We start from the raw sequence: 12,978 nt of genomic DNA, 5'->3' as shown, positions 1-12,978 counted from the left end.
GAAGTGTTCAGATGACCTGGTCATACTTCCCTTGTTGGGTGTGAGTAGGTTGTCACTTTGTGAAACAGTGGACCTTGTTTTATTTTATTATTCTGTTCTTCCACAGGTCAAGGGACTGATCGTAGGATAGGGTTTTGGGTACCACATTTCTAGTTGCCACCAACCAGTGGGTAGAGGTGACTCCTGGATCCTAACTAACTAATGGCTTAAAAGTTCCCAATGCAACCCTGCACACTGCTGTAGACATTCCTGTTTGTCTGAAAGTAAATAATCCTACAGTGTACCTTTCTACCAGTATCTAAGTGGGGTGACCCTTCCTCCCTAGTGCAGGCAATGTGCACTCTCCTCCTCTATGGTCACTCAATACTGGTTCTCTAGGTATGTTCCCTCCCACTGGGTTTGGTGTGAGCCTGACATTGGAACAGAGCGATGCCTTCTCCAGGTATTACCTTATATTTACTTGCGAAAATGACATGCCCATTTACAAGTTAATGAAGTTCCTGAGTCCACCTTAACTGGTATTACTACAAGAGGCTCTGAGAGAAGTTGTCACTCCTCAAGGTCAAGCAATAACTTGGCAGCTGCAGGAGAGCTAATGGAAATAAGCATCCAGGAGCTTCTAACAGAGAAAAGGTAACTTTACCAATGTTACTTTTCCTAAATGTTTGTTAAAATTTGAAATTCAGCATTTAATTGTACTTTTCATAAATATTAAAAATAAAGGGTGGAACTATTTTTCGAGCTGATCCCAAACCCAAGTTAGCAGAATTAATATTTTAATGTGCAGTCTAGCTTTCCTTGTAGGATAGCTGGAGTCTTCCACTGTGAAAATAGCTTTGGAACCTTCTGACTGTAGATACATGGTAGCATAAAATCTCTTCATGCCCCACTTTTAAATAATATGCACCATTCCTTGTGGGCTACAAAGCCTCCAAAGAGGTGAAGTATTAACATTTAAAGGGGAGGATTTTCTTGTCAAAAAGGGTTAATTTGAAAGGTTGAACTGCAGTGTTAAACTGCAGCATTTTAGGCTACTTTGGCACACCTTGAGGCACCATTTTTCCATCACACTAATAAATGGCACAGTTAATGCTGCAGTCCACAGGTGACATTTAGCTTTCTACAACAATAGATGTTTACTTCGCTGTATACTATGGCATCATAAGATTACAACAGTCTCAATCATAGATTCCATTAGATTCCATTAGAACATTCTTGTATTGAACACACATTGAGATATAAGCCTCTACAAAGCAATAACTTTTCATATGAATTGCAATGTTCATGTGTCTGAATGGTATTTTCATAACATTAGAAAAAAACATTTTGTCTGCCTGCATTTTTAACATCATGTTCTGCTGCCATAATTGAACTGCTGAACAACCAAGGACAGAAATGATTGTAGTAATGTAGTTCAAGTGCTAATCATGACTGCTGCAAGAAAACACCTGCCCAATAGTCCAAATGTGTTAAGCCATGTGGTATAAACTTTTGTCAAAACTGAACAAACCACTTGGGGGTTACATCGCCTCCAGTGTCTTCTTACCGGGGTCACAGGCCTCCGCAACCAGTGGTGACATTGGATAATTGCTGCAACAATCCATAGCTTCATTAGCGGTGGGCCAAATAGGAAATCTTAGTAACCATTGCCTCTGAAACCTCACACCATCCTCCATATGGCCCAAACACTTGAGATTTTCCTGCAAAATATATTTTTGAATAGATATGATATGGATTTGTGTATATATGATGTGTGTATGCGTGTGTTTTCATGACTTTCTTGAGGCTTGGTTCCAGTGTTGCAGATGCAGACAAACAAGCCTGTATACATCTCTGAAAAGCAAAGAAACCCATTCACAAACTGCACTCTGTAAAAGAATAGTCCTTCTTCAATAATATTATTAATGTGCTACAAAAAGCTATTTACTAACCTACATGCAAATGTAACTGATGGTAAATTACATTACTTTATTTAAAATGTTTAAACATATGACTACATTTAATGTAATGTTGAAACAAAATTATATGAATAAAACATTATTTTCATGTAAAATATGTTAGTAACCTTTTTTAAATTAGATTAATGTAACTTTATTTTAAATTTATATATAACTTTAAATATTTATACATAACTACCAGAAAAAAACAGAAAATGATCACTCAATCCCTTATCCCCAGCAGATGTCTATGTAAACACCCCATAAACAGGGATAAGCAACCAGCTTATGAGGAGACTGCAGACCATCCGCAATGCAGGAACCATACTGGTCCTCACCCTCCCATGCCAAGCTCATATCACACAAGACCTTACTCCTCCACCTCCACCTACTACAGATACACAAGCGAGCATACTTCAAACTCCTCACCCACACCAACAAAGCACTCCACAACACAACCCTGCATTACTGAACAGCCACATTCATTTCCACCAATCTTCCAGACATCTTGGCTCTGTTGGTCTCTCACTAGCACATAGCCCATGCATACATAAAAACAGAAGGTCACATCTCACTTTCTCATATTGTGCTCCTAAAACCTCAAACAACCTCCCACAAGATATCAGAGCCTCCTCTTTTCTCTTGATATTCACAAGATCTCACTCTTCATGTACAACCTCCAGAGACTGGCCTCACACACGGGTGACATAGCACCTGGATAACGCTCAAAGGTTATAAGGGTGCTATGAAAATACACACCTAACATAACATAACATAACATAAAGTAACATAAAATAACACATAACACTCATAAGTGGTGAATAACCAAAAGTAGTAATGTTTCTGAAAAGTGTCAGTAAATTTACTTGCAGTAAATTTTCACATGCAAATTTACCTTGGTGAATAGGGCCCATGATTCTTGAGAAAAATACATCATGTACACTACGGAGCAGAATGATCATGTTAATCCCATTATGGCAGAGTAAAAAAAAAAAAAAGTGTTGCAACCCAAACATTTGAGGTTTATATTTTATTTAATGTTTAGAACCACCCCTGTGACCCTCACTGGACTTTACATTTACATCCTATTCACAAGTCCTTCAAAGGGATGTAATTAGTTTTCCCAATAGTCAGTGCCAGGTCTTATTGTTTTGGAGATGTTCTATTACTGGTTCGGATGGGACTGATATTTCAAAGCATAACACTGTACAACTATGCAATATTGTAAGTGATTTAATTGATGTAAAAAAGTTTAGGATTTCCAAAAAGTGCCAGAATAGATGTATACTCATGTAATCCTCTATGTGTGAGTAATACACAAAGTTCATAAAAAACGGCCAATGATCAGAGGCTGATCTCTTTCTTTCTTTCTTCCGTGCACTTACGTTAGAAGTTGACATTTTCACCAAACTCTCAGTTTAATTCAACTCTTCTTTTTTATTTCTGTGACTTTTACAGGTGGTGCTTGAAATAGCTTGATTTTTATTTTGTTTTACGTTTTGATGGGTAAATTGTCTCCTATGTCTGATCAATAATGAATTTCACTAGTTAGGCCATGAGCCAGGACCCCAAATTTAGACCATTTGTACCACCTGAGGTGATAGGTTCTAACATGATTTTTTTGCAAGGTAGAGATGGAAAATATGTGATAGCAAGTCATCACTCATGGCCTTTTGTTTGATATTATTAGATTAGCAACTATGGCCAAAAAAAGTATGTTTTTCATATGTTTGATAAATATCAGACAAATTCATCATAATATGTGGAACAATAAATTTAATTCCACCAGATTAGTTAAATTCAATGTAATGTAAAAACAAGTTATGATTGTTAATTGTAATAATACCATTATAGTCCTTAAAATGATAACAATAAACTTAATTGTTTTCCTTGTATTTTGATATAGAGTATATGCAAAATTTTCACTTACAATTTCAAATAATAATAGTCACATCTTACGTTGGCAATGTAGGTAATGAGTGAACATAAAACATATTTTTGTTATTCACATTCGTCGTCGTCATCTTTTTCTTCTGAATAGGTGTCATCATTCTCTGTGTCTGTTTGATTTTCACAAGCGGGAAGTCTGCACATGTCAGTACACTTGAGGTCATTTAGACAGCAAACACATGTTGGCAGTTTACAGTTCCTAATGCAGTTGCAGGTTAGTAGATCTAGCACAGCCTGAGGTGCTGGCTGCCCCTCCGCACAGTCCACTATCCGCTCTGCTCCCTCCTGTTTTCTAATTTACTCCCTCTCCCAATTGGACAAGAAGTCTGTGGATCATTCAGAAGACATCTCTTCCTTATAAAGGATTGATAATTCACACATTCTGCATGTTTCTTCAGACAGTCCTTGCACAGTGGAAGTTGGTTACTGTCTTTTTCACCCTTCTTTGCACAGGATAGGTGATATCTCAAGTCTTTCACGTGATGAACCAAAGATTTTGATGCATACATCATGCATGAGAATTGCTCCACTTTGTCCATTAGTTCCTCAGAGAGATCCCATTCATCTCCGAGCTATGAAAATGTTTTCTGTGTATGTCTGTTTGCAGACAGGATTTTGAATGCACTTACTTTTCCTGCAAATGCATCTGATAAATGTATGGAGACCTATCATAGTTCGACAAACATTTTCAACAAGAGTTGAAGTTAAATTCCCAATGACTAGGATTCACGTACATATTTTAGTACCAATTCTCGGAAACACTTTAACCATCGTTCTGTCATGGAATCCCAGACACATAATAAACACATTGGTGTCATCATTACTGTCTCATAACTCACATTAGCAGTGTGTGCAGCCTACAGCAGCAAATGAAAATCTGCGTCTTTGTGTGTACTGTTGGAATTGGGCACTTTGTGGCTACCTTCAGATGTGAAATCGCAGCATTTATCTTCACAGTTCGCTAACAGTGTTTTATTCTCAAGTTTTACAAAATATTCTGGTTTCCTCCATTTGTTAACAAGAAATGCGATGAGAGATGTTTTATTCCTTACGTGGCTTAGAAATTTTCTCCAGTGTCTGACAATCTGTGAAGGTGAGATGCGCTGTAACTGGTGCCAAAGTTCTTCACCTCTGATTGTCCTTTCGTTGTTCTTAATAGATTTCTCATTTTACATATCACACAAACATTTCCTTTCCGCAAAGCCATGGACAGACATAGCAACCTCACCAAAGTTTGATTCCTCTCATTTTACTCTCTGAACAAGAACCATACCATCAATAAACGTGGCTGAATTTCCAGGTATTTCCTCAGCAGGGGTAATGTTTTTCTGAAGGTATGTTGCATAAACAGCTTTGTTCCTCTTTTGCAACAGACCTTTGAGTTGCTAAAGCCCATTGTAAAGGTCCTAAAGAATGAGAGAGTGCATCCACCATTTGAAGGGTCCAATTCTGTGCTGTCACAATATTTCAACCAAATAATACTTTTTCTGCTTTCATGGTGATTGTCCTGCCATTGCTGTTCACTGCCTCTTCTTGGACATGTTAGCGAAGTTTTTTAGTTTGTTCATTTGAATTGTGTTCTAAGCCTTCTTAGTAGATTCTTCTCAAGTCGTTGAAGTCTGTATAGCACTTTTCAACTATTTTTATGCTCCTTCATCATGTCATATACTATGGGCCTCATTACGAGGTGGTGGTCGGACAGCCGCACTCCAGGTGGTCCAACTGCCACATTATGACCCTGGGAATCAGACCACCAGGGGATAGCCATCCCTGCCAGGACATGGTTCCTGACAGGCTGATAGTAACAAACTGAGTTTAGTGCTGCTGTGCTGCTTTCCGACAGCCTTTTTATGGTGGTGGAAAGGAAGTGCTGGATGCCATAGGGGGACCCCTGCATTGCCCATGACCATTTTGTCTGGGGCGTAGGGGCCCCCCTGTCCAGCACCCTCAGAATGCGCACTGTCTACTTTGCAGACAGTGCGCATTGCGAGGGTGCTGCTGTGCTATGCTATTGGCCTCAACTCCCTTAAGGTAGCCAAGACCAATACCATAGCACTGTTCCCGCCGGGTTGACCAGTGGGAACATCATAATATGATCTTCATAATACGATTGGGGGTGAGGCTGCGGGGTTGACAACGGTCTCATCGCCCCAAATTTGACTGTCAGGTTGTCCGACCGCCAAACTTGTAATGAGGGCTCATGTCTTGAGATGCCTTTTTTGCCTAATTAGATAATGTGGGCCAACAAATGGGTTTATCCAGCTTTGAACCAGACTAACAGCTCTCGTAGTAGTACCATTGTTTTTTTTCAATTTATGACTTATTACCTGTATTCCTCTGCGTATCATGAGGGTTTCAAGCCTTTCCATGAGAGTCGTCACATGTATTACCTCTTTGTAAGGAATAATCACAATTCTAATGTATTGAAATAATTCATCATATGTTTCATCTCTCATATTTTTGTAGTGATCATCGTTTTGAATACTAGATGCATGATCTTCCACCTCTGATTTAACCCTGGTACAGTTCCTATAAGAAGGTGCATGATAATGGGCTTCTGCAGCCACTATGTCCCTACTACAAGTTGCTAAGATCTTTAGTTGCACACTCTCAAAGCCTTTTGTCAACTCTAAGCTCTGTGGCCTTGATTGATGTTCCCTTGTAGCATTTTATCTTTCCACAAGCGTACATTTTTTACTTTAATGATGTTCTTCTGTCTAAGCGTTTACTCGTACACTCACTCAATCCAGCATCATCACTGACATTTGCTTCAGTGTTTCGCCTAAGAGTCTGTAAATTTCTCTTCATAGTAACTTGCACTTCCTGTGGTAAAATACTTGATGAACTGTGTTCCTTTGATCATTTCTCACAATGTATAACTGTGGAATGTGATTCCTTAGTTGAGCTGCCTCTAAGTTTTCCATGATGAGCAGTCCTGCTGACTTGTCATGGCTATTCCATGTTGGAAATTTGACCTAAATGAATTATACACTGTGGATCAGAGGGACTGGATGTGCTGTTTTCAGTGTGCTGCACGGTCATTCACCACCAACTGTAGAGAAATACATTAATTTAGAAATGTATACATTTTACTCTTAATATTATAATTATTATCAATCTATGTGATCCCATTTACTGTAATTGTAATTTGTAATAATAAAATATACAGTAATATACATTTTGAAAAAAATTCCATTTACATTAAGGTATCTTTGGAGTGGAGTGGTAACCCACAAAAGGCAATGAGTTATGACTTGCGATCAAATATTTTCCAACTGTAGGCATCCATATCTTGCCAATAAATCATATTAAAACCCATCCCCCAAGTGGTAACAGTAACATGGTTGGCTCAGGGCCTAAGTGTTCATGATTTCATATTCAGAATTTATTATTTTCAATTTCCTATTTACAGGGTTTTCACTGCATCGAAAAAAAACATTTTTCCCATTGCATAGTGTGACATTATAGTCTTCCAGTATGCATGGCTCCATTTGCCAAACCCTTAACTGAAAACCAAGTAACCCTTTGAAGCATTTGACTTTCATAGCACAGCAATCCAAGTGCCTCTCAGTGATGGTCCTGTGGTCTAGAAACACAGCACTCAGCAATGCTATGAACAACACTTAATAAATCACTGCCCAGTAAATGATTATTCTAATAAAAAGTAAGAATAATTCATCACACATCACTAAGTAATACAAACAAGTGTACACATATACAGAAAATGGCAGGTGCAAATACTTGTGGTGACACCTTCTAAAGGGCTTTACGGGCAACAAGGGAAACACACTAAAAAAGGTTCTACAGATCAAATAATCCCTTCAATGCATCCTGTACCTGTTACCCTGGAGGCACATGTAATGGTATGTGCATGTCTGAACTCTCTACATATGCTCAACACAATAATATGGGCAAAGTAATTAAAAGTCAGAGACACTGGATTTGTCAAAGTGTCACCACAATAGTTGAAGGAAGATTTACAAGGACAAAACACAGTGTAAACAATTTATCAAGCAGGATAGAATTATCTTTCAATACCAGCAATTAATATTTGAAGGTATTTATAGTTATTTTCAATAAAGAGTTTAATGCTCAATGCTGTGCAACGAGTGAACTCTTCTTCCTCCCTTACATGTACTTCAAAGCAGCCACAAGGCCTAGACACAAACCTCTCAACACTCAACAAGCCAGACTGAAAGTCCTAGCTCTTGCAGCATAAGAAAAATCTCTCCCCAAGTTATGTATTAAGGATCCTGGGCAGTCTTAGCAGCAACGAGAAAGGCAAAATAAGGCTAATATTTCTACTTACGGGTTGGGAGCGTTTGCTGCTCCTGAGTTACCCCATGAAAATAAATAGCTTTTTATTATCATGCCCCTGAATGCTTGGCCACCACACCAAATATGCAAATTTACCTCACTGCATTTTGAGGTGCGCTTTTACCAACAGGTGATTACTTTAATAAGGCTGCAAATCACAAATATCTTTTTTCCATTGAAAAATGTCCTCTCAAATGAGAAGATGTTTTCCTCAGTGGATTTGCACTGCAAGGCAATTGACCTTGTCCCTGACTCTGACTCACTTGCTAAGATGCAGTAGGGAGAAATGGTTGCACTTACACTCCTGCTTCAATATACAATGGGCCTGTTATGCTCAGGATAGCCCCTTGATCGGTTTTCTCTCTTCTCGGCCTGGATAGGACCCCCCACCTTTAATTATGAATTATACCCAGTCCTTAGCACTACATCCCTTTATTAAAAAATTATGAACTCACTGATGATTATCACCTCTAGGTCACCAGTGTTCCTCAGAAGAAAAGTAAAAGGATGGAGGCATGCCCTAAGGGCCTCATCCCCTCACTCCAAGAAGTGAATCCTTTGGTTGCTGGCCTTGCCCACAGGGAATACACTGCAGGCTCCTGGGCATTGTGCATGGTTTCTCACCCAAGGGCCTATGTAAAGCTTCCCTTGAGCAGCTCGGTCAAAATGGAATGACTGAGGCCCCCTCTTTAATAGGCAAATTACATTTTGCTCTTTGGGGCTGGCTCTAGCCATCAGGAACATTTATGCTTGGATTACCTGCATATAATATTTTTAGCTCTTTCAACTCCTCTCTCTACAATGAGAGAGTGCTCATGGACTGTCGTCCTGCCTCTTAGCTCTTAACAGCCTGCTAGTTATGGCATCTTAACAGTGCTTAGGACCAGCTCCTCACTCTTCGCTCCTGGTGCTTCTCTTTGGCTCAGAGTTTTACTTAACACCATTCCAAAGGCCTCAAGGCACACTAAACTCACTACTTGCACTCCCAGTTTCCAAAGCTTTCTGCTCAATTGCCAAGCACCTTTGTTTCCAGCAGGAGGTAGTCTCTACTCAAAGATCCTCAGCAAGATCACACCTCTACTTTCCTCCAGTGGGAGTGGGGAGGCTAGTGTTGCTGCCCTCGAGACACAGATCCATTCAAGTCAATGTAAGTCCATAGCAATTAGCCATGCAGATTTCTTCTGCCCTTTGTTCCCAAAGTGTCCAGTGCTTCTCAGAGCCTCACCCTTGTGCAGGGGTTTCCACGACGGGAAGATAGATTCCAGAAAGTGGGCCCCTCTGCCTAGTCCAAAGGTGACACCTCATCACTTCTTCTTCCCAAAATAGCCTAATCCCCTCCAAATGGGTCTATTGGGTGGGAGACTTAGGCTTCCAAGTCACAGCAATTTGAATTTACAATAAGCATAACCTCTACCAGTTCTCTTTTTACCTGCAGAGCAGGATTAAACCTCTCCAGATGGACCTATTTTGCGGAGGAATCGGGCCAGCTTAATAGATAACTTGGCACAGCAGAGTAGTTCAAATCCTAATTCTAATTAAGAGATGTCTCAGAGAAATATACCAAAACTCAAAGTAGATAAAGCAGTGGCATTATGGCCAAACTATTGTCTTATTTGCACTCTGGACCTTTGTTTACCTAGGGGGCACAGGCTAAACCTGTTTATAGACTAAGTTATTGTGATATTAATTTTTGATGCAGCTTTCACCTACAGTGTGAATACTGTGAAGCAATGTAGACTTACTCTATAGTCTCTAAAAGTGAGGAAATATATTTTACTAAATTATGAGGTTGACGCAAGCAATACACAATTTATCATGATCCCCTCTCCATCATGCTACATCGGTACAGATACAGGTCTGGTTTACTTGATGAGACACACACACATGTGTACGCTTATGTTCAACCAGCTCAGAGCCTCCTATCCCAGGTGTACAGCAATAGACCTATACAAAGAAAAATAAAATAAAAGTGGTTAAAAAACAATATAGGCTGGCTGAATGTGTCAGCATCCCACATCTGGCTGCTGTTTCTTAATTAAAATGCTAAGAAAAGTGACAATCTCAAAATGAGCTTGTTTATAATTTATAGATAATGTGTAGCAATACCAGCAATGTTTTTATTGCACACTTGTAATAACATATTTAACTTGTGAGTTGTAATATTTTATAAAGTATATGAAATAATACATTCACTAGACGGTGTCTAGCTTTACCTACTGGTCTAAATTTTCAAGGAAAGTTATTGGGACTAATTACTAATTAATTATTATCATTTACAGGCTGAATTTTTTTCGAGATGTTCCGGACTTCAGGGTATTGGCATGTGGTGGAGATGGAACTGTTGGATGGATTTTGGATTGCATAGGTAAATGGAAACATACAATTTTTCAGTCAGTCATAGCTATAAGGTATATTTGGATTATTGACCAGCATTTCTTTAATGCAGTATGACTAGAGACACCATGAAAAATAAATAGCCAATAGACATGCAAATCTGAAGTACTAATAATAAACATATTTATGTTTTTCATTGCATGTAACACAATGTTCTTAATGTTCTATGAAAACTTAGGTATTAAAACAACTGTATGAGGTTAGATGTTTAAGGAACAGCAAGTAGAACATTAAAGTGATCATACCTACACTTATTTTAGTGATATCTGATTAAAGAGAAAATGAATAAAACAGTAAGCAATAGTAAACACAAAGGAAAGCATTCTAACTGTTGAGGTACAAATTGTGAAATAACAAAAATGAAGTATAGCTTTATGTGTTGTATAAAGTATAATAGGAAACAGCACAGAAATCCTTCTGATTATCCAAAATGTGGAAAGGAGACTGTTGCATACTTCCTAATTAGAGAATGACTCCCTTATATGGTATTAAGCTTAAAGTAAACTAGTATTTCTCAATTTTCTATACACTAAAGAATACATTTGGATTTGAAGTGCTGGTTTGGTTATTATGCATGTGGCTCCAAGGCTATATATATACTATTAAAAAATGTAAACATGTTTAGTCTGTGTAACTAAAATTTGTCACCATGCATATATATATGTGAGTGTGTTTTATATACATACACAAGTCAAAACCGAATCAGCAGCACTAAATTATTTTCTGATGCAATGTTTATTCTAGAAATGGCAAAAAAAGAAGAAACTGCCAATGTGTTTCAAACATTCCCAGCCTTACTTGTGTAAATTACTCTATCCCCCTGGTAGGTTGATCCCCTGCCTAATCTTTAATTTACCACCAAGCTGGTAGTCATTTATAAAGAATTGACAGTAACCACCATCACAGTGGTTTCTGTCAGTATTCTTTGCGGTTTGGTGCGGGCCCAGGCTACAGCATGGAGCCCTGACCAAACAGTTTTATTTTTTATTTTCAAAAAGAACATCCTGAAGTAGGATGTTCTATCTGAAAATAAGAAAAGACAATGCCCCCTCGCCATAAGAGTCAGATCCTAATTGGGTGGGTAGACATATAACCATTTCTCAGACGGTCCTTACTCCAACAGGCTGTCTGAGAGGTTTGACTATGACGGTGATGGAGTAGTCACCATCATAGCCAAACCTATGGTCTGTCCACATCTAAATTGGGTGGAATGGCCATTATCTTGATGTAAGCATACTCTGCTGCCATTGCAATGGGGTATGGTTACTACCAAAATATAAATCAAGCCCTTAATGATTTTTTTTGTATGTTGGTGGGGGCTGCTACACTTGCAGCCAGCCACAATGATATAAAAATGCTTGATGGTGCCCCTGCTCCTTGTAGGGACATCACAAAAAGTAAATAGCCTTCACAGAGATTACCTTAATAAAGCACTGAATAACAAATGAGTGGCTCCTCCACTCATTTATTAGTAATTTTTTTCACAGTTTTGTTGATGTTACAGTGCTCACTCTGGACATCCACATCTTTTGTTTTATTTGGGGGCTGGTGGGAAAGGCCCAGGACCCCACAGCCAGACACATGGGGGCTGATTATGAGCTCGGGGGACGGATTACACCATCTGCTGAACGTCCGGCCAGGAGGTGCCGTCATACTGGCTACTTCCCTGCCGGCCCCATTAAAAGTTTCCAGCTAGGTCAGCGGGCAGAAACCTTAGTTTTGACCTTGTGGGAAACAGCCTACAGTATTGTCTTCGGCTCATAATCTCACAGAGCAGACAGTGAACATTGTGATGGTGCTGGCCAGATGGGCCCCTCTACTGCCCATGTCAAGTGCACTTGATCTCTGCCAGCTTTTTTCATGGTGGTGCTACCACCATGAAACCGCTGGCAGAGAAGAGGGTTGTAATCCGCTGCCTTGGCAGATACAGACCATCACCCCTCCAGACCACTGGGATCTCCGATCCTGGTGGAGCTGGCAGTTCCCTGGCGGCCACCACAGTTGTAATGTCAATTAATGCCAATGCACCCACAAGTGATTTTTTTATTTGGGGGAGACATTTTTTGTATTATAGATGGGTGCCCCGGGTGGCACCCACAAAGTAGGGTGTTGTTGGGGACCACAGAGGAAGCCCCAAGACCCCCACAGCCCCAAGTGGCTCCCCAACCAGAACCATACTGGCTGGCGGGAGCTAGGATCTTCCTTTTGCTCCTGCCAGGATCCCTGGGACGCTGTGAAGTATCACACCTCAGGGATGGGGGTCTCCAGGCCATATACCAGCACAGGGATGGGGGAGTATAGCCTCCCTCCCCTTTTTGAAGATGTTTGACCACAGGCGATGCACAACAGTGGCTCAGGGCGGGGGCCCTGGTTATAAAAT

At 39.7% G+C, this 12,978-nt stretch overlaps 1 protein-coding gene across 2 annotated transcripts in view; it reads left to right on the top strand.

Annotated features, from left to right (window-relative positions):
• DGKB (diacylglycerol kinase beta) overlaps positions 1 to 12,978 on the top strand; it is a 2,237,541-nt gene that overhangs the window by 895,314 nt on the left and 1,329,249 nt on the right. For both annotated transcript variants that reach the window (XM_069211796.1, XM_069211795.1), the window contains one exon: positions 10,484 to 10,569. In XM_069211796.1, the coding sequence (XP_069067897.1) occupies positions 10,484 to 10,569 (86 nt within the window). The remainder of the gene's footprint in view (positions 1 to 10,483; positions 10,570 to 12,978) is intronic.

This window comes from Pleurodeles waltl, chromosome 10, assembly GCF_031143425.1.
Source record: "Pleurodeles waltl isolate 20211129_DDA chromosome 10, aPleWal1.hap1.20221129, whole genome shotgun sequence".
Taxonomy (NCBI): domain Eukaryota; kingdom Metazoa; phylum Chordata; class Amphibia; order Caudata; family Salamandridae; genus Pleurodeles; species Pleurodeles waltl.
Note: the sequence above shows the minus strand (reverse complement) of the source record. Positions and strands in the feature narration are given on the sequence as shown.